Source organism: Neofelis nebulosa, chromosome 14 (genome assembly GCF_028018385.1).
Source record: "Neofelis nebulosa isolate mNeoNeb1 chromosome 14, mNeoNeb1.pri, whole genome shotgun sequence".
NCBI lineage: Eukaryota > Metazoa > Chordata > Mammalia > Carnivora > Felidae > Neofelis > Neofelis nebulosa.
The window spans coordinates 27,559,674-27,586,184 of NC_080795.1; the positions used below are offsets into that span (position 1 = coordinate 27,559,674).

At 33.6% G+C, this 26,511-nt stretch overlaps 1 protein-coding gene across 3 annotated transcripts in view; it reads left to right on the forward strand.

Moving 5' to 3' along the window:
• PKIA (cAMP-dependent protein kinase inhibitor alpha) overlaps positions 1-26,511 on the forward strand; it is a 94,945-nt gene that overhangs the window by 62,930 nt on the left and 5,504 nt on the right. For 2 of the 3 annotated variants that reach the window (XM_058699910.1, XM_058699911.1), the window contains one exon: positions 25,241-25,418. In XM_058699910.1, the coding sequence (XP_058555893.1) occupies positions 25,268-25,418 (151 nt within the window). In that variant the 5' untranslated portion in view covers positions 25,241-25,267. Of the gene's footprint in view, positions 1-18,734; positions 18,860-25,240; positions 25,419-26,511 lie in introns of those variants that run through there. The other variant, XM_058699909.1, reaches the window with a different exon arrangement.

The window sequence follows — 26,511 nt, forward strand, 5'->3', positions numbered from 1 at the left end:
ATAGGTTAGAATGGCCAATCTCCTTGGTATAAAATCTCATTTGGTCTTGGTATTAGTCTCCTAGTGTTGCCCTAACAAAATACCGCTGATGGGTGGCTTAAAAAACAGAAATTTCAGTCTTCACAGTTGTGCAAGTTTGAAGTGCAGTAAAAAGGTGTTGGTAGGTTTGGTTTCTCCTGACTCCTCTTTCTTTGGCTTGCAGATGACTATTACCTTCTCGTTGTGTCCTCACTTGACCATTTTTACTGTATATGTGCCTTCCTCTTCTCATAAGGACACCAGTCAGATTAGGTTCTCTGTTATGATTCCTTTTAATCATAATTACCTTTTAAAAGGCACTATTTTCAAATACAGCCACAATGGGAGTTTGGACTTTGAATATGAATTTTAGGGACTACAATTCCATCTAAAACAGTTTTAATTTGTGCTTCTTTAATTACCAGTAGGTTTAGAATCCTTTCATTTGTTTGTTACTATGTTTCCTGTTCTGTGATATTCCAGAGAATATCTTTGGTCCATTTTTGTATTATCCTTTTCTTATCAGCTTCTTTTTATTCTTTCAATACAAATTAATAATCCTTTATCAACTATACATGGTACAAATAGGTTATGTCTTCTCACTTTTTTGATCTTGTGATAAACTGCAGCTCTTAATTTGAATGAAATCAAATTTAACTTTTAGGTTAGTGCCTTTTTGTCTCAAAATATCCTTTCCTAGCTTGATGTTACACAGATATAGCAGAATTTCTTCTAAAATTTATTTTTATTTTTTGTTTATTCTGTATTCAAGCCATTAATTCATCTAGAATGTATTTGTATGCATTATCCAATTTCTTTGTTTCCTGATGAATAACTAAGTTTCCCAGGACTGTTTACGAAATAGTCCATCCTTATCTGAATAATCTGTAGTGACTTCTCTGTGATATGTCAGATTTCCAAATACTGTATATTATAGTCTGAAATTCTTATTTTGTTCCATGAGTCTATTTGATTACCCTGAAACAACACCACACTGTCTTAATATAGGCTTATAATAATCTTCATATCTGTTGAGTAAATCCTTCCATGTTAATGTTCTTTAGGTGTTTCTGAGCTATTCTTGGCCATTTGACCACTCATAAAAATTTCAGAAGTAGCAGCTCCACAAAACCTCTGTTAAGTATTTTGATTGAAACTGTACTGAATATATAAATGAAGTTGGGGAGAATTTACAACATTATGATGAGTCTTTCTATCAATAAACAAGGTGTATCTCTCCATTTATTTAGGACTTCATTAATATCTTTCAATAGGCTTTATTATTTTCTCCACAAATATCTTGCACATCTTTATTTGGGCTTATTCCTAAGGAACTTTAAATTTTAAATGATTTTTAAGAACTCTGTTTCTGGCGTATAGAAATGCAAAAGGTTTTTGCATCTTGAGTTTATATCTAACCATCTTGCTAGTACTGCTTATTAATAAGAGAAGATTTTCTTAGCAAAGAGAAATAAATGTAAAATTTGTTAATGTAATTAATAAATATAATTAATAAATGTAATTTTTAAAATTTTAGATCAGCTCTGGTCAATAGATTTTTCTGTGATTATGGAAATGTTCTTAGTGTTATTCAACAGTATACCCTTTAGTTGCACATGTTTTTAAAATTTAAATGTAAATTAAACTCAACAAAATTAAGATTTCAGTTCCTGATTCAAACTAGTGCACATTCCAAGTATTCAATCGCCACATGTGGGTAATGCATATCATACTGGACAGCGTAACTCTAGATAATCAGACTGTGGAGCCATGCAGTCCCAGGATTTTTTGTCAGTGGCATAGTGAGGTCTTATATGTGACAATTATTCTTGTTATTAAAAAGAAAAGTCACTTAAACTAACCATCCATCCCTAACTTTTTAAAATAATCTCACGTAGCTTTCACCATCCATGATTTTTCTTTAATTTTATTTATTTTGAGAGAGAGACAGAGACAGAGACAGAGAGTGTGTGAATGAGTTGGGGAGGGGCAGAGAGAGAGGGAGAGAGAGAATCCCAAGCTGACTCTGCACTGTCAGCACAGAGCCCAATGCGGGGCTCAAACTCAAAAACTGTGAGATCATAACCTGAGCCAAAATCAAGAGTCCAAGGCTTAACCAACTGAGCCATCAAGGCACCCCCTTTCACAAATATTTTGAATCTTATTTATATTTTACATAACATACTTCTTTAATTAAGTGTTTACTGTCCTAAAGTAGCACATACCACAGTATCAAAAGTTCCCTTCACTACTGGTAAACTATGATTGAATGAAGAAGCCCTTGTTCCACTACCTTCTTGGTCTTTCTTATAATCACATATTAATCTGTATCAGCCTTCATATTCAAAATCCACCTTCAAAATTATAGACTATTCCCATGATAGTTATCTTTATTTCATTCAGCTAGTATTACACCCTTCTAAGGGTAGTTTCAATTATTTTCTCCTAAAAATCTCATATTTATCCATGTGGAAATACATCTTCTACTTTTTCTTACCCTATTCTGAGTTCTTTCTGTAAATGAATCCTCATGAGATTTATTTCCTCTGACTTTAATTACTTAATATTTTCTAAAAAACTTAAAATATTCTGGTAAGCTCCTTTTAAAAAATTATTTATATATTTTAAATAATGTGTTATGATAAGAAATTATACTTGGTAACCAAAAAACCTGAGTCCTAGTCTTTACCTATAAAAATGAAATAAATGAATTCAAGTAAGTCATTTTATATATAAGATTTGTTCTGATTCTAAAATCATAATGATTATTTAGAAAATTCTGTTTGAATATGAAGAGATTCAAAATCTATAACACTCTTGAATTCTACAAAAAATCTATAAAAAATGTAGGGATTTCCCCCTTTTCCCATAAATTTGATATATAAATTATAATTCTTCATCCCTCACCTATAGCATACTATAGCTGCAGTAGACACAAAGACAAAATATGTATAAATATGGTGCACTACTTTTTAAAATGGATACTTTTGTTTAAAAATTTTAAAATTGTTTAAAATTGTTAAAATTTTAAAAACTACCTAATTTTTCACAACCTTTCCATTCCCCATGACACTGCAATCAATCATGAGCTATTTGCTTTTCTGTTTGTTAAAGCTCATTTTACAATATCAAGCATTAATTTATCCTTAACATAGGAAATTTTGGAAAATGAGCTTTCATGATTTCTAGTGTTACATACTCTCCTAGATTTCCTCCTTTCTCACTTGTCATTCCTTACCAGTATACTTTGGTCATGACTCAATCCTCAGTGTCTAACTTTAGAATGACCTAACCTTCATTCCCTCTTCACTCTCCATCTACACTCACTACTCATGAGTTTTAAACTGGTCCCATCACTTTCATGGGTAGATGACTGTGGTTCCCAGATTTGTACTTGTAACCCTAACCACTCATCCAAGCTCAAGACTCGTTATTTCAGTTTCCCACTACCTCCACTCTATGCATAGTAGACATTTCAAAGTCAGCAGATAAAACTAAATATTTTCTTCTGATTCACCCCTTCCACTCCAGTTTTTCCTGGCTCCATAACTCATCCAGTTTTTCAGACCAAAAATGTTGGAATCATCCTTAAAATCTCATTTCCCCACAATTCCCACATCCAGTCCATGAGAAATTCATGCCAGATCTAACAGGAAAATATATTCTGAATCTACGTACCTCTCACCATCTTCAACTCACTCCAAGACACCATTGCTTCTTTTATCTAATGCAATAAGCAGCCTCTTCCATGGTCTCCTGGCTTTTTCTCTTGCCCCAACCCTTATAGTCTATTATTCAGTACAATAGCCGGACCAATCTTAAAAAACATACATCAGATCACATTATTTCTAAAAACCCATTTCCATCACTCTTAGAGTAAAAATTAAGCTGCTGTACATTTCCTACATGCATTCAATGTTTCTTCATTTATAATACTATCCTCTCACACACTTTTCTTAAGGATTTTTCTTTTTGTAATGGTTTTCCCAGGATCAGGGCCTTTGCATTTGCCACTCCCTAAAATCTGGAAAATCGGTAAGATTCCTCCAAACAAGATCTTGGAAGGCACTTATATTTCACTCTGTGGAGACGTTTTGTAGAAGATATTTTTGCATAAGATAGATATATTTTACTTTGGAGACTATTCATATATCTATCAATGTCTAAGTTGGTTAAATAACAAATGTGAACTAACAGAGCTAAAACAAAATTGTTATAGTTAGTAAGACCTATGTGTTTTAAACAGTGAGCTTTAAAGAATTATAGACATGTGAGGTACACCGTAGTCTCAGTATTTAATGCATAAGGATCAGCTGAGATGTTTCCCAAATATCCATTACCCTCTACAGAGATGCTGAGCAGGAAATTAGGACAGGATCCAAAAACCTGAATTTTAACAAGTACCTCAACTGATTCTGTTGCAAATGGTTTGCAGACAGCCTTTTGAGAGACACCGAGCTGGTGTATTTTCTTAGATACATGGAGACCAGACATGATTACCAATGATCGTACAACTCACTAATGAGATGAAACTGTGACTCACCAAACAGATGAACGTAAAACCTAAGTGATAAAAGAAGAAGAGCATCCAATAAGAACCAATATAGATGCTATCCCAAGCTAGGAGTTTTGCAAATCCATTCATAGAAATGGACTGGTAGTTAATAGTCAAATAGCACTATATATACGTGTGTTGTTGTGTATTAAAATATATTTTTGTTACATATTTTTTGCTATAAAATTATGTGTACATGTGTGTCATAGATATAGCTAAAGGATATAGATATGTAAAAATATATAATCTAGGGGCGCCTGGGTGGCGCAGTCGGTTAAGCGTCCGACTTCAGCCAGGTCACGATCTCGCGGTCTGTGAGTTTGAGCCCAGCGTCAGGCTCTGGGCTGATGGCTCGGAGCCTGGAGCCTGTTTCCGATTCTGTGTCTCCCTCTCTCTGCCCCTCCCCCGTTCATGCTCTGTCTCTCTCTGTCCCAAAAATAAATAATAAAAAACGTTGAAAAAAAAATTAAAAAAAAAAATATATATATATATAATCTAGGTTCAGTTCTTCAGCTGATACTTCATAATGTCTTTATAATTCTCTGAATAAAGAACCTCTTCAAATATTGTTTTGGGAAGAAAAATACTTGTCTATTTCTTTTCTCATCCACTTCCTTATCCCTTCCCTTCTTGAAAAATTTAGTCCATAAGCTATTAGATGAGATCAAGTTAGCCTTTGTTGGTGTGGGGATGGTGGGCATGCAAGGAACCACAGTGGTTTGGCATTGTGTCTCAGAGCCTGAAAAGGGTGAGAAGGATGTCTGCAAAAGTGTGGAGTGTTGAAGTCTGATTGGCATGAGAAGGACATCCTTATGAAGAAGTGGTCATGGGAACCACTCAATACAGATAGTCATAACTTGTACTAGGTGAGGAAAATGTATGGGATGGGAGAATGTCAGCTATAAGAATGTGTTTAACAGGGAGACTGATCCAATAAGTAAGGATATTAAGGATACGGTAATCAATGTTTCTCATTATCTGAGGAAGGTGTTAAAATAGGAAAAGGACGGAAACTAGAATGAACTTTGTGGTGTTGAATGAGGATCAAGGATATTAATGTGAACTCATGATTTTCAATACACAGACAGAGAAATAAACACAGATATAATGTGAATGTGTACATGAACATATAAATGTTTATGAATATGTTTTTTCATATGTGTGTACGTATATATGTACATAAATGCTCTAGTTCTGTCTGTTTCAAGTACCTGGGGCTGCTGCTTGCCAATAGCAATAACCACACCTAGTGTCCAGATCTTTGATTCAAATTACAGGTCTCCAACTGAAGGAACTAAAGCTTTTTGGAGAAATGACTGATTCCAAAGCTAGGGCACAGAAAATATAAAATGACTGTAGACCATATTATGGGTTCAAGAAGTAAGGAAGATATTAAAGGATAATGGTGAGGAGCACCTGGATGACTCAGTCAATTCAGTGTCCAACTTGGCTCAGGTCATGATCTCACAGCTCATGAGTTCAAGCCCTACATCTAGCTGTGTGCTGACAGCTTGGAACCTGCAGGCTACTTCGGATTCTGTGTCTCCCTCTCTCTCTGTCTCTCTGTCTCTCTCTCTCAAAAAATAAATATTAAAAAAAAAGAAAAAAAAAAAAACGGTGAAACACCCAAAGACATATACACCAAATTGAAGGGGTTCCCACAGGGCAAATCTTGAACAATCTAAGTCTCAAATAATGATAGAAACCAATTATAGTCCATTGAATAAAATAGGACTCTATGAGTTCATACTGATGTAAATAATTAAATTTAATAAATTATGTTTGACGAGAAACAGGATATTTACATACTCACAAAGTACCTTACCATAAAACTTATGAATGAGGGAAAGAGAAAAAATAACTTTATAGTGAAGACTGGGTGACACCCCTCAACCAAATACATAAAATTAATATCCTAGTAAGGGTATAAATTAAAAGTTTGCCAAAATTGTTTGATAGGATGCACTAAGAATAGAGATTTACTACTGTGATATTCCTTCCAACTACATATATCCTAAATTTAATCATGAGACAAATACAAACAGCTAAATCCCACAAAATATCTGGATCTGTAATCTTTAAAAGTTTCAAAGTTATGAAGGTCAGCATGAGAAAATTTTCCAGATTAAAAAACTAAAGAGATAGGAAAACTGAATGCAACATGTGGACTTGGGATTGATTCTGTTATTTTGTAGGAAATGACTGGGATAGTCGACAAAACTTAAAAGGAGTCTGAAAATTAGATAGCACGGTAGTAATGTGTCATGTTAATTTCTTGATTTTGATTTTCATGATTATACTTGGATATATGTTTGTAGGAAATCTTAAAGTCTTTGAGGGTGACAGTGCATTATGTTGGCAACTTACTCTCAAATGGGTTGGGTGATGAATTATTTTCATTGTCATTTCAACTTTTCTGTTAGTTTTGAGATTATTAAAAAAAATTACAAAGATAAAGGAAAAGATTTCTGAGTCAAGTAATCCTCCTCCTGCTGGCAACTAGCATAGTTAAAACTTTACAATGATAGTCTGCTTCTCAGTCTACATGTGCTAATTACTTACTCTTACCAGCACTATATACTTCTGTTGGTTATATCACTGTCCATTTGAGGTTTCTGGGTTTTTTTCCTAATGATGTTTTTTTTTTTTCTTTTGTTTTTTGCTCTATCAAATATCTATGAATCTGGCAAAGTCTTCTCTGTATTAAAATAAAATCAATACGATACATAAGAATGAAAATAGGTTCTTGAAGAAATTTATAAATTCCTACCTGCATTCAAATTGGAGTAAATTGGTCTGCAATTCATAAACAAAACAAAACACTATAAGGAACACTTGGACTCAGGAACTCAAAACGGTTGCGCGTATTTATCCTGTAAGATGTCTATAATGAAACAGCAGGATAAAGACTGTCTGTCCAAACTGAAATACAACCTTTTAAATCACATTTCAGGTCAGGCCATGGAACAGCAGGCCAATTCAGTAAAAAAATTGAAACAATTCTTGTTTTCAACAATTTACTAAGTCAGCATTTGGAATAATGAAAAACTTACCTTTAACTCTAAGAAAACTGGACAGCCATTAGTTAAAGCAAATGTGTTGTCCTACTGGCCTACACCTGGCTAAAAATAGTAGTAAGACTTGAGAACACCCGGGGACACTCAACAGACTCTCTAAATATAGCCTTTCCTTTCTCTAAAAGCTTTTAGAAGTATACTATCTTTTGTGAAAACTTGGCCTTTATAAAGGACACATGGATACTAAGGTCGGTGACTGTTAGGCCTAGAAAAGATTTGAAGTATTTTCTCAGTTTGGGAACCCACATTTTGGAGTCATGTAAACTGAAGCCCAAGAAATTCAGTATTTTGCCTACCATCAAATGGTAAATAAGTAATAACGATGGCACTCAAACCTCTGTCTTCTAAATCCACTGAACATGGATGGCAGGTAGTAGTTTGAAATACCTGCTTATCGGGGCGCCTGGGTGGCTCAGTCAGTTGGGCGTCCGACTTCAGCTCAGGTCATGACCTCGTGGTCCGTGGGTTCGAGCCCCGCATCAGGCTCTGGGCTGACAGCTTGGAGCCAGGAGCCTGTTTCGGATTCTGTGTCTCCCTCTCTCTGACCCTCCTCTGTTCATGCTCTGTCTCTCTCTGTCTCAAAAATAAATAAATGTTAAAAAAAAAAAAAAAAGAAAGAAATAACCTGCTTATTTTCATCACCCTCAACAACACATTCTTTCTATGCCTTATCCCTCTTACTTCTTTAAGAGGGTTGACAACAATCTGTAAAATTTAGCTATGCTAAATTTTTAAAATTTTTCTATATGATATTTCTAAGTTAAAAATGTGTAAGGGCATTTTCTTTGCTTCTTAAAATGCCTCTGCCTACATTTACAGTATTTTACTGTTGAATTATTGAATAGTAATAAGCATAGAAACACATTCTAGTAGAGGAGACAAGTGTTATAATGCAGTATAACCGAACTTAATTTAAATTCCAGGTTAACTTCTGTTGTTTGCATTGCCACAGACTAGGGAGTAAACAAAGCAACACAATCTTTGTGTTCCACTATTTTGTATTAAATTCCTAATGATTTCTACAAGACTTTTTTTTTAATAAATAAAAAAACAAGACTTGTCTTTATTTTCTCTGTTGGCTTGCACTTTAATAAGCTGACAAATGGAATTTAGCTGAATATTTATGATTAACCCTGTGCCATAACTTTTTAAATGTTTATTTGAGAGAGAGTGTGTGCACATACCATGCACACACATGAGTGGGGGAGGGGGGAGAGAGAGAGAGAGAGAGAGAGAGAGAGAGAGAATCCCAAGAATCTGCACTATCAGCGCAGAGCCTGATATGGGGCTCAATATCACAAACCATGAGATCATGACCTGAGCTGAAATCAAGAGTCAGATGCTTAACCAACTGAGCCACCCAGGTGCCCTAACCCTGTCCCATAATTTTAAAGGCACTAGAGATTGTGTGTGTGCACATATGCACACACACATATACAACCATTTCCTATCAACTATTGTGCTGCCTTTGGAACCAATGAAATAAAGTTTTCAATCAAAAAATTATTACTGTCATGTAGACAAAAATCAGATATAATAGTGGGGACAGCCACTGGTGAGGTTAAAAGCCACCCTAGGTGATTTATACACGCAGCAGGATTGAAGGTCTCACTTCAGCTGAAGCACTTCAATGGCAGTATAACCAAGCATGGCTCTATTTTCATATCTGAGATCTGTTTTTTTTTTTATTCTTTTTTATTTTATTTGAGTATAGTTGACATACAATGTTACATTAGTTTCAGGTGTACAACATAGTGATTCAATATCTCTACACATTATGCTATACTCACCACAAATGTAGCTACTATCTGTCACTAAGCAATGCTATTACAATATCGTTGACTGTATTCCCTATGTTGTGCCTATTATTCCGGTGACTTATTCATTCCATACCTGGAAGCCTATATCTCCCACTCCCCCTCATCCATTTTGCCCACTCACCCCCACAACCATCAGTTTGTTCTCTGTATTTATAGGTCTGATTCTGTTTTATGTTTGCTTGTTTATTCAATTGTTTTTTTTACATTCCACATATGAGTGAATATGGTATTTGTCTTCTGAGACCTGTTTTACTTAGAGTTCTTTGCCAAATGCTTCTATGTGTTTTTATACTATTTGGCTGTACTATAAATTATCAAAAGTTGGTGTGAATTAACGAAGTGATTTGCAAAAGTGAAAGCCTAGAAGATAAGCATGAGGTCTCCTAATTAACACTCAAATAAATTTGGATGACACAGACATTCTGGAAATTAGCCAAAGACGTTAATAATTCATAGTGCTGAAATAAAAAATCTTCTAGTTATGTCAATACAAAAGAAATCCTAATTTATACCACAAGGTAATAAAGTCTAAAAGTTTATTTGTTAAATATTTAGTTAGTACCCTACACTGTACATATAATCCTTCTCTGAAATTTGGAAGATGAACAAAAATAGAAACTCTCCACCCTCTTGAGATCTCTTAGTTTCAGTTTACTGTAACTTCATAAGTAGTATTTTATTTATTAAAACCAATGTTTACCACTTTAAATAGTTTCTTAAATGTTACTAATAATGCAATTGAGTAATAATGATAATTTAAACTACTGATAATAGAGTTGATATTAGAGATGCTTGATATTGATAGCAAAATGATTTTGATAATCTACAAAATGTCATGAGGTTTTCCAGAATAACAACTTGTCTCCTAGACAAAAAGGCACTTATTATTTGTCTTCTCACCTTATAAAAAGTTACTAAAATTTTATTATATCTTATTTTTAAATGATTATTTATTCATTTTTGAGAGCCGGGGGGAGGGACAGAGACAAAGGGAGAGAGAGAATTCCAAGCAGGTTCCACATGGTCAGCACAGAGCCATATGCAGAGCTGGATCTCAGGAACCGTGAGATATGACCTCAAGATATGAAATCAAGAGTCAGAGGTTCAAGCCACTGAGCTAACTAGGTGCCCCTAAAATTCATATTTTAATATAGTTCTGTGTATTACCTCATTTTGAAACTATCGATTTATATATCCACTGTATATGGTGTAAATATCACATATATTTCTCAATGGCTACATTAATATTTTCTTAATTTGTTAAAGTATTTAACGCATGTTGCTGTTCTTTAGCATTCACTTTTCTCTCTGGAGCCTATCCCACTGACTTCAAAAAGCCTGATAAATCTGAAAATCTCAGAGTAATGTATGGAAAATCTTAAAATATAATATAATGATGGTAGAGAAAAACAGTATGAAACATTGTGCTGAAGTTCATTCCATTAATAAAGAGATAACAATAATAAAGAGATATGTCTGAACATATAATAAATATGAAAAACATTTATTATAATACACTGAACAGGACATTTTCAATAAAGGGAGATATTGAATACCATATAGAAAATTCATATCTGCAAAGCAGATGAATTGGCAATGATGATATATATACTTAAATATATGGAAACATAATCATAGCACCTGTTTTTCTTTTTGGCTGAAAAAAGGAGTATTGGAGTGCTTAAGTACTATTTCAGTTGGAATAGATATTTAGACATTATGCAGAACATACTTGATTGCGGAAGAGCAGATATTAGCATGTGTGTAAATGTGGGTTTTCAATTAATGCATTTTCATTCATGCAGAAAGGAAAAGAATGCCAAATTACTTTAAATGTGGCATTGTGATACCTTAACATGCCATTCTTAGACTTTTGCTGCTGCTGCTTTTCCTTTAGCATTCACCAAAGAATGCCATCTTGTCATTCATCTAAGTTAGAATTCTAGAAGCAATCCCAGTATTCTCACTGAAGGGCCCCCTACCTACCTTCATGCTCCCCACTCAAAAAGTCAAATTCCTGGCTATCCTATACTAGACAGCTCTCTCCAATGTAGGCCTGCTTTTTCACTCCCTGGCCCAAGATCTCTGCCTCAGCCTCCTACTGAAGTCACTTCCAGTTTGTTGTGAGTAGGGCCTTTTTTAAAGATTCCTCAGTCCTAGGCAACTGCACTTTTGGAAGCTTCACATGACATCTTATCAGTTGTATTAAAATGTTTCCATATCAGAGGCTCCCAGGTGGCTCAGTTGTTTAAGCATCCAACTCTTAATTACCGCCTGGGTCATGATCTCACTGTTAGGGAGTTTGAGCCCCACATTGAGTCCTGCATCAGGCTCTGCTGAGCCTGATTGAGATTCTCTCTCTCCCTCTCTCTGCCCCGCCCCCACTCTCACTGTCTCTCTCTCTCTCTCTCTCTCTCTCTCACACACACACACACACACACACACACACAATAAACTTAAAAAAAAGTATCCATATCACATAGTCACTGTAATTTATTGATAACTCTATGAGAGTTGAGCAACACTATAGTTGATAAGCTGCACAAATATTAGTGTTCAAAAAAACTCGTTAGACAAGTTTTTATCGCAGTATTGCAGATTTTTTTCATGTTTTGAAACCATTTTTTTAAGGTGTCAATTTAATAAGTCCTTTTCAAACTCTGGTAAGTGTCGCCGGGAAGTGTCACAAGGCTGAACAGCCCTGACTGAGGTGGCTAAAGATGAGGACCATTACCTGCATGAGTAGACCAGATCTGTGGGAGCTGGAATGCAAAATGTTTCTAGAACAAATATAGAAACCAAGGAAGGGATGGTAGTGTCATTTAATGTGTGTATCAGATGATAGTATTAAAAAACAAGGTACTGTAGGGATGTTAATAAAATGCCATCCTATAAAGTAATGCCTCAAAACAGTATGTGAACTGTTTACATACTTTTAAAAGAAATATTGCTGACAAACCATCAACAGAAAATTAAGTTTCTTATGCTCTTAAATGGCATACTGGTTTTGTAAGTGGTTAAATTACCTACCGGTTTCATGACTTAATGTTTCCAGACCCTTGTTATTTCATCTTTAAATTGAGATAATGAGAATACTCTACTTGATAGAGTTGTTGAGAATTTAAATTATATAATTCTAATAAACTGTTTAGTATGGAATCTGGCAAATAGCTGATATTTTGTTATTACTGATAAAACAGCAGTAAACAATAACTGTTTCATTCTTTTTATGGTCATTGTTACAACTTGGAGCAGACCAGAAAATACTACTGAGCTTGATTTGACCTTTCATTGTTATTTTAAAGATGGAAAAGTTAAGAATGAGTTATTTTGAAAAGAAATGTGTCAGTGTTCTAACATCCTTTCAAAAGCTAAATATTTATTTGATATAGAAAAAAAAAACAGTCTTAGTTCAATAAGAAGGTATAGATTTTCAAATTATCTTTCCTCCTTGGAATCATACAGACCCAGAAAAGACAAAAGATTTAGAAAGTGTTATATAACAAAGAACAGCACCAGCCCCAGGCTTTTAATGCTTTTATAATTTTGATGTGAATAACCCCAGGCTTCCATTCTGACATCAGTACTACCAGAGAGTGTGTAAGACATGGTCAATTTGATTAACCTCTCTCTGCTTTAGTTTCTTCATCTATAATGTGCAAGTAATATTACTTGTCACTTGCCAACCAGCAGTATTTCTTCAGCTAATTGACTGTCTCAGCAGGGATGTTGCAAAGATTAGCTGATAAATGATTTATAAACCTTTGAAATATTAAGTAAATGATGTAAAAAGCTCTAACAAGAGGACAGAACAAATCATTCCATGCATTAATTTGCTACTTAATTATATATGTTTTATATATAAAAAAAAAAAAACCTTGAAAAAAGGTAACCCTCAGCACAGTGAAAATAGGATAGATTACTAGGAATTCTAGAGTGCTTTTTGTTGCTGTTATTTTTTTAAATCCTGTTATAATTAAGAATATACAGAAGAAAAAAAGTGTATTACAGGAAATGATTATAGTTCACCTCCTTAAATTTATGAAAAGTCTTCAAGACAGGAAAAGAAATGAATAAAAATAAGGAACCGTGCTTCCTCAGCCTACTTTTACTATTGACAATGGTATATAACCTTGATAATTTTACTTAACTAATGAGGATTTTGAGTAAGATAATTTTTAAAAAATCTACAAAATATTTCTTATAGATATAAGAACAATATACAAAATCCTGTGCCAAGCACTGTTAGGGACTAAAAATTCAAAGACCCAGATCTCAGGAAAAGTATAATATACAGAGAAGAGTGATATGAAAATAATTAAATAATAATTCTTGCATAGCACCAAATTAAATGAACACTGTAATACATTCATTATTCATTATACCTGGAGATGGGAAAAGGGTGTAGTTTATAAATTTGGTTTGAGAGATCACCAGGGTTTTGTTGTTATTGGGAAAGAAGGGCATTCTAGGTTAGGAAAACAGGATTAGAAAACCATAAGAACACCAGACATATTGCAAATGTTAGCTATGAATGAAACTTAATATGCATGAGAGAGGTAGTTGTAGGGAAAGGTAAAGTAGGTTGGCTTCAAATTCTAGAAGACCATGCAAAAAATTTTAACTATGTTTAGTGGGTTTCCAGGAACCATTGAAGATTTTTGAGTACTTTATGTTTTATAAAGTTAATTCTGGTGATAGTGGAAAGCATAAATTGGAGAAGAATATGTTTAGATAATAAGTAAGTAGTAAGCATATAATTCCAATAGTCAAGAAACAGATGATGAAGGTAGTGACCAGAGAAAAAATGGAAATGAAGAATGTAAGAGAGACATTGAATAGACAGAATTAAAATAATGAGGTTTGAAAAATTATTAGATGCAAAGATGAGATGTGAGTAGTTATTGGATGGAGTAATTGAAGACAATTTTAAGATTTCTGTCGTAGGTGGCTGACGAAATAGTGGTAATATACGCTAAAATAATGAGAAGAATGAATAGTTTGGAGGTGGAGATACAGCAAAGGGATTCCATTTTGAACCAACTGAATTTGTGTTTTTGAAGACAATCATGGTGGATTTTCAGTAGGCAATAAAAATTCTCAAGCTATACTTTAGAAAAATATCAGGCCCCCAAATTATAGATTTGATAGTCATCTATATATACAAGTGGCAGTTAAAACTACTGGGGTAGGGGCGCCTGGGTGGCTCAGTCGGTTGAGCGTCCGACTTCGGCTCAGGTCACAATCTCACGCCCTGTGAGTTTGAGCCCCGTGTCAGGCTCTGTGCTGACAGCTTGGAGCATGGAGCCTGCTTCAGATTCTGTGTCTCCCTCTCTTTCTGCCCATCCCCTGCTCATGCTCTGTCTCCCTCTCTGTCAAAAATAAATAAACATTAAAAAAAAACAAAAACAAAACTACTGGGGTAAATGGGATTACCAAACAGAACATAAAGAACAACAACAAGAAGAATAAATATTATTTAAGAGATAAGTGGGGGAAACAGCAAGATGAAATTTAAGGAAAAGATTATGGGGAAACTAACAGCAGTAACTACAGTAGCCAAAGGAGGAAAAACATCTCAAGAGAAATAACAATGTAAAATTCTGTATACAGTTTGATAGGGATGATTACTGTGAAAAACCTTGAATTTTGTGATTAATCTATGTTTTTTTCTTTGAGAAGGCAGTTCTGGTAAATTGATAAATAACGTAAGTTAAACTGCAAAGAAAAATAGAGGAACCAGGGAAAATTAGTATCTACCTCTTTTCCTATAAGTTTGGGAGGAAATGAAAGTAAAACAAGTGAGTGACTTAACATACAGCATTAAAATGGAATATATTTTACAACAGGGGAAGTGTAAGCAATTTTATAGGCATTAGAGAAATAGGGAAAAGAAGCAAAATTGAAGGAACAATAATGGGGAGAAGATAGAATCAAAAACACCAGTCAGATATTAATGTTGGGCAAAAGACTCTTGAATAAAGAGATGGACAGTTTTGATGTGAGGATAAAGAAAGAGGAATTGAAGAAAATTATATAGGATGACCTTGATCTTCTCACAGAGTCATTAGGCAAGATTTTCTATGTAGAGTAAGAATTTGAAAGAATTTGAAATATAAATAAGACTTGAGAAGCAAAGACAAATAAAGAAACTGCTGTTGTTAGGGATGATAAAGAGGTCAGCAAGAAATGAACAAAGGGATTTATGAGTGGCTTTGAGGTCACTTGTTGCCTAATTAGTGAAACTATTTCCTAAAGGAATATACCCTGTGCTTCTGGCTTTATAACACTTTTAGGCTTAGATTTCTCATTACAAAGTTTTGATTTGCTAAGTATTGTGGAAAGGAAAAAAAAAACAGATTTGAATCAGACAAGAAATTAAGTAATGATACAAATTACTAGATTATGAATTTACAAAAACAATTTGAAAATTTGTCCATGTTAAAAAAGGAAATATATATATATATCTATGTTTATCTATCTATATAGAGAGATCTGTATCTCTCTCTATATATAGAACCTTGAATGAAGGCATAAGAGTAACAATTATCTATCACATCACTAAGATCAGAGATGAATTGATGAACAGAGAGAAGAATGAGAAGAAAAATCATTAGTATCAAATAATTGGAAATTTTTTGAACTTGAGAATTTTTTTATATACTGAAAATCAGGGAGAAATTGAAGAACTTCCTACAATGAAGGTCGATGGCATAGCATCTCTAATAGTCAAAATCTTATTGTGAAAACCATCAAAAGACATTCTATTCTTTTTCTCATATTGGGTAAAATGCATTCTAGCAATGTTTTGAATGTAATGAAAAGATCACTGCCTTGGAATCAGAATAAAAAAAGGTTTGGCTTCACCTAGTTAATACATGTTGCCTCTTCTCTGTGATATAAATCAGTATATGAGATTACTTTTTGAAAGTATGCTTTTGATAGGACACTATCCAAACTCTTCTGAAGTGCAATACCTGTCCCTATTATACCAAATGATACTTTAGAGCATGTAATGTCATGACTTGGTGCAGAAATTAGAATTACGCCTTAAGAGAGGAGACTTTTGTGGAATTTTTAAAATCGTGTCTATTTATAAGGCTGTGGTCTTTTTATTTCTTCCTTGCTGAGATTCGCTCCAAGTGTAACTAGAATATAGTTCAATTCAAGGAAAAAGGTAATTGAGGCAGCATCAAGTTCTGGAACTCTGTTTTGAGCTCAAGAGACCTAGTCTGAAGCCCTCTGATTTTGTGAGATTAAGGGTTTGCTTTTTGGGAATAAGCTACTAGAATCTTAACCCTGAATTAGATAAATAATTAGTACCTTTATACAGGAAAAGAAAAGAGAAAAAGATCGGTAGTACTTAGCATGGAAATAAAACAGCTGATATTTCCAGAATATTTTAGGAATGAACAATTTGCTTGCTAAATTCTTTGCAAAATTCTTTACAATTCATTACAATAGAGTTTCCTTCTAGGAAACTTTCCTGTAGGTCTCCTAAACCCTTTCAGTCAGTCTCTGAGATACTTTCAGTAGGTTCACAAGTTCAAAATTATTTTCATAATTATGATATTTGCTTTTTTTACTTGGCAGACATTTGCACAAATGGTGCAAAAGCATGATGGGAAAAACTGCTGGCACCTTAGCACGAATCAAGTCAGCAACACCAAACTCCACTAGTAACCCTGGTATTCTTATACACCACCATACACTCACAGTTAATATTTCATAAATACTAGATTTACCTACAGATATACTTGATGAAGCAGTAAAAAAAATATTAATTTTGTCAAATCTTGGCCCTCGAATACAGATCTGTTGAATATTCTTTGTGATGAAATGGAAAGTCACATGAAGCATTTTTGCCAGGTACCAAAGTAGATGGCTGTCTCAAGTCAAGTACTTGGGTGACTACTTGGGTTGAGAGCTGAACTAGCCACTTTTCATAAATCACCATTTTTACTTGAAAGAACAACTAACAGGCAAACTGTGGTTTTTCAAACTTGGATATTTGGCAGAGATATTCTTGAAAATGAACAAAGTGAGCTTGTCACTTCAAGGGGAGCAAACTCCAACTGTGTCTGTTGCCAATGATTAAATCTGAGCTTTCAAACAAAAGTTATAATTTTGAAAAACTTATTATCTGTCCCTATGACCTTGTCAGTTTCCCAGTTCTTGAAGACTTTGCTGATGAGTTAGGTGGTGTTACCAACAAATGTGATATTGTACAATATAGTACCATTTGGCAATTTTGTATAACCTAGTGAACCAATATTCTCCAAATGACCAATGCTTGATATTAAAAAAAAAAAAAAAAATATATATATATATATATATATATATATATACACACACACATACATACATATGTATGTGTGTATATATATATATATATATATATACACACATATATATATTTAATAAGCATAAGCAAAGATCCATTTAAAGTACAAGGTAGACAATAACTTTCAATAAAAGAGTATGGAAAGTATATTGATATGATTACAGATTCCACATTGCAGAAAAAAAAATCCACAATCATCTGAAAAGGCTATTAAAACTCTCCTCACATTTCCAACTAAAAAAATCTGTATGAGGCCAGATTTTCCTCATATAATTCAACTAAAACAACATATTGAGACAGATTGAATGCAGAAGCAGACATGAGAAACCAGATGTCTTTTATAAAGCCAGACATTTACAAAATTAAGCCAGAGAATTGCAAAATGGAAAACAATGTCATTCTTTGTCACTAGTTTTTTTTTTCGCTTTCAAAAATATATATTTCAGTAAAAATATATTATTTATGGAAACATTTAATGGGTTTATTTATATTTTAAGTGAATTAATAAATATTTTTAAAAATTTCAGTTTTAATATCATATGGTAAATATGAGCAGATATAACCACATAAACAAAAACTCACTACTGTTCTTAAAAATTTTTGAGAATGTAATGGATATCTGAGACCAAAATGCTTCAGAAACACTAATGTAGACTAAGCCCTAAGCACACAGTAAACTACTCAGGGGCTTTTAACACACTTTGCATGATTTCATAAAGAACAATTGAGAAGTTATGTAATTGTATTTGTAATATGGGACAGGAAGAATTTTCTTTCTCTTTTAAACTTAAAAGAGATCATACCATTCATATTAGAGAGAAGACTTCAGTGCTTGCTGATGGCATTCTCTCCATTCTTTCTTCCAAGTCTGTGAGTCTCATTTCATGTGTCCCCATTTACAGGAGTAAAATTAGCATGTTATCCAGTCACCATTTGGCTCATGACTCAATGTCACTATAAAAATCATTTTAGCAGCTTCATAGGCCCAACTTCTTTTAGGATACACATCTGTGTGGAATGCTTCAATTTGTTTAATATAGGAGACGTAAGTACATACTTTTCCTATCCTCTTGCAATCTGTCTAAATCTGTAAAATCTGCTAAGGTAAAATCTTTTGGTTTATTTTTGCAAATAATTTGTCCATATGATATTTAAAAAGGTAAAGAGCATAAACAAGGGGAAGACCAACATGAATCTGAATCTCAGTTCAGAAATCCATTATACAAATGAAGAATTTTTAGAATACCAATATACTGTTTCTTTTGTTAAAGAGTGAGAAAGTAAGATTTTTTTTTTTAAGAAGGGGGAAAGAAAAAGCAAGCTTGTTTCTTAGTTATGAATTTTTATTGGATTTTTAGATATCAATATTTGGAAATTTATGTTTTATAATTTAATTAATCTAACTTTAAATGGTGCATTTAAGTAATAAAATGTTTTTTCTCTCTCTCTAATCAGACTGTGAATATTAAAATAATTGGCTGTTTTATATAACTGGATAAAAAAATAACATTTTATCTTGTTTGTATCCAGTACTACCATTTTGTGATATCTACAAAATTCTAATTAAAGCAACATAAACAGGAAACTCTAGTGAATCCCACTTTTGGTAAATTTTGCAGGTTTTATTCTGATTAGTTTTTTTTTATAAGGCCATGTGTGCTAATTGCTACTCTTTTAAACGTCTACCAGCTGCTGATATTTATTAGATTTTTTTAAAACTTTTATCATTATTTGGTAGGTATCAATCAGACATAATCATTTGGCAATAGGTTCCCCAAAATATCTAAGCAAAACTACAAGTCATTATACAGTGGAGTATTCAGTGTAAAAGATATTTCCGGTCTCTGATAGTCATAGCACTAAACTGAAGAGCTGTGTCTAAATGTTTAACTGAAAGAAGAAATAACATAGCTACCCTGCATGTAAAAATAACTCTTTTTGAGCACCTAAGGGGAATTCACTAAAAGAAATATAGTCATGGAAAGAGAGAGAGAGAAAAAGAAAGAGAGTTCATAGCATCTATATATTTTGTCTAAAAATATAATTGTATTCTTCATTCATGTATTTATATGTATGCTATTTGTCAGCTATTTTTCTTTTTACTGAAAAATAAGTCTATTGTCCGGAGAAATAAAATGTAATAAAAATGAAATGCTACTTTTGTGATTACTATTGTTATAATAATAATTATAATCGCTACCATAATTGAATGTCCAGTACTTAGCGTATCAACCTAGTAAATATGTTTCATAAGTGCTTAAGGAGAGGAGAAGTTTATAGGAATAAACTCTTCTCACAATCATCATTAGTGTCTTTCAATCCAATTGAAAGCCATATATACACATTTTAAAGGTGAGCACAATATACATTTACATATGTCATAACCCTGTTTCTTATTTCATGTTCATGGTACTTAAGAGAATACCATGTGAAAATTCAAATTAAGTTGTTGGCTCCCCCCTTTATAAATAGAAATACTGCCAGGATCTTTTAACATTCCCAGATATACAAATCATTACACAGTATACATTCTTTTTAATTCTTATCTTCTCATGGAAAATGTCACCACTTTTTTCTGTCTCATTCTTGACATTTCAAATCTCCTTCAAACTACTATTAGCAAAGTGAATAAGATACTAAACCCCCACAGGCACATGTATTATTATGACAGTCTACGAAGAAAAATGATAATGCCAAAAAAATAAAAAAAGGATTTTGTTGCAAAATACAGTACCTTTTTATGCAAAACCCATCAACCTGGGTTAAGTCATAGTTCTGTGTATTATTTAGCAATCACTTACTATTTCTGGCATTTATTTTCTTCATCTGAAAATGAGGATATTTTTGCATACATCATAGCATTGTTATCAGATGGGAAATAATACCAGTTGTGCTTTTTTAAAAGCCTGAGTTTTAAAAAGCCATAAAGAGACTAAGAGTGAAAGACAGTAACAGTGATTGTGGGGTGAATTTATTCCTGTAACTCACCTTTCCTGAAACTTTTATGACATAACATTTATTAGGTTGATGTGCATGTGAAACTCTAAATCATCAAAGTAATGTAGAACCTAGATACTGTGTTGGTTAATTGGTGGTAGACTGGATAATGAAAATATCTTTATAACTAAATAACATTAAACTACTCCAAGGTCAAAATCTTTATCCAAACTCATAACTTACTCGCATACAAGCAATCTGGTAAAACAGAAAAAGCAAACTGGGACTTTCTAGACCTTCATTCCAGAACCTAACTAACTGTTAAGTGAAGATGGTCAGACCATAGAACTCTCAAGTCCTCAGATTATGTACATGTGAAAAATTCTGGATTTTTAGGATTTGGTAATTTAGTATAAACAGGGAAGAGGGAGGTTCTCTGTGGCTACTAATGAAAGATGTAATATATTTCTTCTTCATTGTTCAATTCTATGCAACATACTTTTATCTAGCACTGACTTTGTGCAAAGGACTCTACTAGGAATTGTACGTAATTAAAACATTAAAATGTAGTTCCTGTCTTGTCAGAGCTTGTGATCTGTCTAGAAGAAGACAGTGCTACTTAGAATTTAAGTGCCTTGTACAGGCACAAATCAAGGCCAGTGGGAATGCCAGCTGAGGAGACGGGAAAGAAGACAGAGAGAAGATGGCATTTGGCTGAATTTTGAGGGCTAAATCCATTTCACTGAGCAGATTTGTTAGAGGAAGGCATTCCAGGTGGAATAACAGACTTGAGTAATACACCAGCAGAGAAGCTCTGGAGAAACACTGTATGCTATTCAGCAACATACAAAGTATGAGAGCTAGTAGTTGAAGTTAAAGCAACAAAAGTGGGTTCTTTCCAGATTATGGAAAAACTCAGCTATAGCCCCAGGACGAGCTTTTCCTGTTTTACAGAAAGTAAATATGAGTGACATCAAATAAAAATCAATATGACTTGGCAAGTTATTAGACATGATATCAAGTGAGAGAAATAAGCAAAAGTATGCTCCAACACAGTGTATTGGTGAGGCCAGTTTACTCTATTTGTGTTTTGTTGCTGTCTTTTTTATTGAATTTGAAATGCTTATGCAAAATCAGGTGAAAATACCTATTTAGCAGGCAGTTGACCTTGTGTGTGAGGAGCCTGGGAAAAAGAGATGCATACTTTTGCATTATCCATAGGGAGGAATCAGAAGCCTCAGGATTAGAGGAGTTATTCAAGTTAGAAAGAAAAAAAAAAAAAAAAAAAGGTCAAGGACTGACCTAAGTTCCTATAAAAATGTCCCCTAGGAAAAGAAATTTGTGAAGAATACCAAAGTCAAAATAGGATGAAACCAGGATAGTAAGATGACAGACTGTTTTGTTTGTTTGTTTGTTTGTTTGTTTGTTTGTTTCAGCACCTATCCACCAGGTGCCAAACCAGGATAGTAAGATGACAGCACCTACCCACCATGTGCCAAACATTGTGTTAGGCTCTTTAGATACATGATCCACATAAATTCTCATAGCCACCTTGAGAACTAAGTATATTTATCACAGTTTATAGATGAAACACTAAGTACAGCAAGATTAAATATAGCATAACAACTAAATGGAAAATCTAAATTCAAATACAGATAGCTATAATAATACTTATGACAATACCTATAATAATCTTGCCTCTGTAGTTTGCTGTAAGTGCTAGGGGAGAGTTTCAAGGAGAATGAAACTGGCAATGTCATATATTGTAGAGAGTTCAAACAGGATGGGCACTTGCAAGAAATTTTATAATTAATCAGTTACTTAATGTTAATACAGATCATTTCAAAGTAATGTCCATAAAATATTCTACATAAAAGCCAATGGAATATGGCAATTCTAAAGGTTTGTTCAAGGAAAATGAGAAATAAAAGCAGCTGAACCCTTGTGAGAAGTTTAATAAAGGAAAGAGATGGTAGTGCAAAGAGTTATAAAGATTGAGAAAAGAATATTTGGTTAAAAGATTGGTTTAGTTGTTTTGATTTTTGTTTTGTTTTGTTTTTGCTTTTGTTCTTGTTGTTTTTTGTTTTTTGTTTTTTTTTTTTTTTTTTTTTTTTTTTAGTAAGGGGACTTGAACATGCTTACAAACTTACAGGAGAAATCCAGAGGAGAAAGAAGACTCAAATTATTGACGAAAAAAAATTATGGATGGAGCAAGGTCCTACAGGAGGTGATAAGAAACAGAATCAAGAGAATGCCTTAGAAAGAGAGCGGCTAGTTCATCTAGAAAAGAAAGAATAGCGTTTTACAGAGAAATGTGTTTGAGACAGGAAGAAAGTTAAGAGAATTTACAGCAGATGTCCTACATTTTCTCAGAGAAAGAAGATGCAAAATCATCTCTTAATGCAGGGGGTATCTGGTTGTGTGGCCTGCGAAGCATTTGGAATCCTTCCCACAGAGAAAAGCATAAGGAGGAGTCAACTAGAGGTGAACAAAAGAATTTCTGAACAACCAAGAGTGTATACTAATAATAGAGTCAAAAATTTTCAGTTGAGCCAATTGGCACAATTTTGTAACTTTTTCTGGTAACATTTAGCTACCCAGGTAATGAGATCAGAGAAAGTGCACCATGCTGTTTTCCTAGGTGAGGCTTAGGAAAATCAAGGTGAGAGTAGGTCAAAGGGATTTCTTGAGGCTAATAAGAAATGGTCAGCAATTGATCCAGACTGGACCTAAAGAAAGCTAAGAAAAAGTTAAAGGAATTAAAGATTTAACCAGTGTGAAGAACAGATTCATTAAGAGTAAGAGGGGAAAAAATGGCAGGTGGTTATGACCACAAAGGGAATCTCCAAATTCATAATTTTAGAAATGCGGTAGTTTTGAGTGATCATTGTTTTTACAGCTTCACTTGAGCTGTTATTAACTATCATGCCATTCAGCTGTCCCATTACTTATTAGAAAATGGAAGACCAGGAGGTCATGTGATTTTCAAAAGTCACTCCATGACTAAACCCAGGATCTTTTGGGGAGCATTTTGAAATTTTAATAAAATAATAACCATTAAAGCATATTCCCTTACAAAATAATGGTAGGTATAGTGAGTGAATGGAAAGCAATGTTATCCATAATATAGTCACAGTAAGCATGTAGTATACATATATTTCCTATTTCAAAAGTGCATTATGCTATTCCTCCCTCTTTCTTGTTTCAGCTTCCTCTTAAAGAAGCAAAATGTAACTTTTCTCCAGATTGAAAGAACAGCTCCTTCCTCAATATGCTTTGGGGGAACTAAACCTAAAAGAATGTGCTACTTACTGACTGCCATCCTAAATTACAGTGTAGATGGCATCAAGTTATTTCAGAGTGCCAGTGTGCATGCCCATGATGATGTATGGGGTCCACCATTTTTGCTCCCCCATATTTCTTACATTTTGAAAATATTCCTTTCTCTTGACTATTGATGCGTTTTTAATCTTAAACTACAGTAAAATGTAATTGGAATGTTTAGGAATAGGAGGGAAATTATGTTATTTTCAAGTTCTGTTTCAACAAATTAGTACAACAGAAGTTTATTGTTTTATATATGACTACCCATTCCTCTTTTAACCTTTAGGGAAGGACATAAATTTAAACAGAAAATATTAAAAGATTTGCATTTGGTGGTCTTCTGTTAATACACATATCATATTTTACCTTGAAAATATTTTTTGCATTAAGTCTTTAATTAAGTATGTGTATCACAAGTTTGGGGAAACTCACTTTCATTGACTCCTTTTTAAACTTGAAAATTTTATTTCGAAGATTCAGTCAAGAATATTATTATTCCTCTCAAACAATGACTTAACAAGGGGGACCATAAGGGAGCTGTTCTCCTGGACTGGGGGCAGTTATTTGGTCACTGACATTGATTAGACTTGCTGGTTAATGGTGCTAATAAAAAGCAAACTGAATTTTGGTCAATTTCATTATCATTCTTAGAGTCTGTAGACAGTGTAACTTGCATTCTGCTTATGTCTAGGATGGACCACTTCGATTCCACCCCCAATTTTGGTATGCCATTGATCTCAAGTTCTCTCTGGAGTTGAAGACTGACTAAAGTGATATTAGAGAAGGAGAATTTTATGATCTAAACCAATACAAGTTATGGTATTCAGGCCAAATCTGCTCTTGCTCCTATTTTTGCAAACACATTTTGTTTATTACATGTATTTAGCACATTTACTTTGACTATTTTTGCATTATAATCACAAAATTGAGTAGTTGGAATAGAGACCATATAGCCCTCAAAGCCTAACGTATTTACCGTCAGGCCTTCACAGAAAAAATTCCCTGACCTTTGATCAAGAATTAAAGCATTACTTGCTTTTTGAACATGAAAGCAAGACAACTATTTAACATTCATATTGTAGACCAGTAAGCTAACAAGCATCTTTGTTAAATGTTATCATCGACCAACATTATATTTACCTATTAGTTTTTCTTTGTTTTGTAGTCCCTGCTATGTGGATATTTGTTAGCAATGACTGATGTGGAAACTACATATGCAGATTTCATTGCTTCTGGAAGAACAGGTAGAAGAAATGCAATACATGATATCCTGGTTTCCTCTGCAAGTGGCAACAGCAATGAATTAGCCTTGAAATTAGCAGGTCTTGATATCAACAAGACAGGTGAGTTGTTTGACACACATCTCTCTATGAACATGAGATGATTTGTACCATTTCACTGCGTAGGATTAAAACATGAAAAACTACCTTTGAAAATAATTTAGTAGAGTTATAAACAATCTTAGACAAGATAAAAGTCAGAGACTAATCCCTTAGTCACTCCTATTTCATTTTCAGTGACTTCTCTTTATAGGGTTCCTACTCAAATGCAGAATCCTTAATCTGATTTTAGTAATGCAATGAATAAAGCACATGGGTTTTAAAAAATCCTAATCTCTATAAAAGCTCTGAAATTTCTATGTAGAATATTTAACAAAGTTGGAGCTCCTACCTTTGACAGTATTGGCCACCAATAACATTTCAATAACCACTTCAAAGGAAAAGGGTCTCCAGGATCAATTCTATTGAGAATGGGAGTAAAATAGTTTGTTATATCAATGTCTTAGGTAATAAGATCTTTCAGTTTTCTTTTCTTAATAGAATGGGTTTCTGGAAAATTTGTCTTATTATTGGGCCTTGGCGCTCTTCTTACCCAAGCAATCTAACTTTACCAATGGAAAAGTAAAGCAAATGTAGATGTCAAAGTACTTCTGAGTATTTAAATGAATCCCAATAGTTCTTTCACCCACAGCTTTTGCAAGTATTAAAGCTAAATGTATTTCTCTGACAAATCTTGTGCAAAAATAACCTTTAAAATTAAAAGAGTAGTTCACAATTAAGGAACCACAGTGTTGTGTACGTGAAAAGTCAGCTTCTGACTCATGATAACTATTCAGTACTTCTTTGCTATTAGAATTTTTATGGAAGAGCTTTCCAGTTATTGGAAAACTGAGTCAGAGTATATGTTAATGAAACAGCAACATTACCCTAAAACACCTAGGGACAGTACTTTATTCAGTGGCTAAAGGTCAGCAGGTCACAGATTGGTCTTTTAAAATTCAGATTGAAAATAAAACTTAACATCACCACCTTGGAATATACAGACCTATGTATACTTTAGGTTTTGTTGTTTCCCTATTATTACTACCAGAAGTTACTTCAGAAAGGATTTAGGGAATTATTGCAATTTGGTGGTATGAGGTAAGTAAAATTTTTT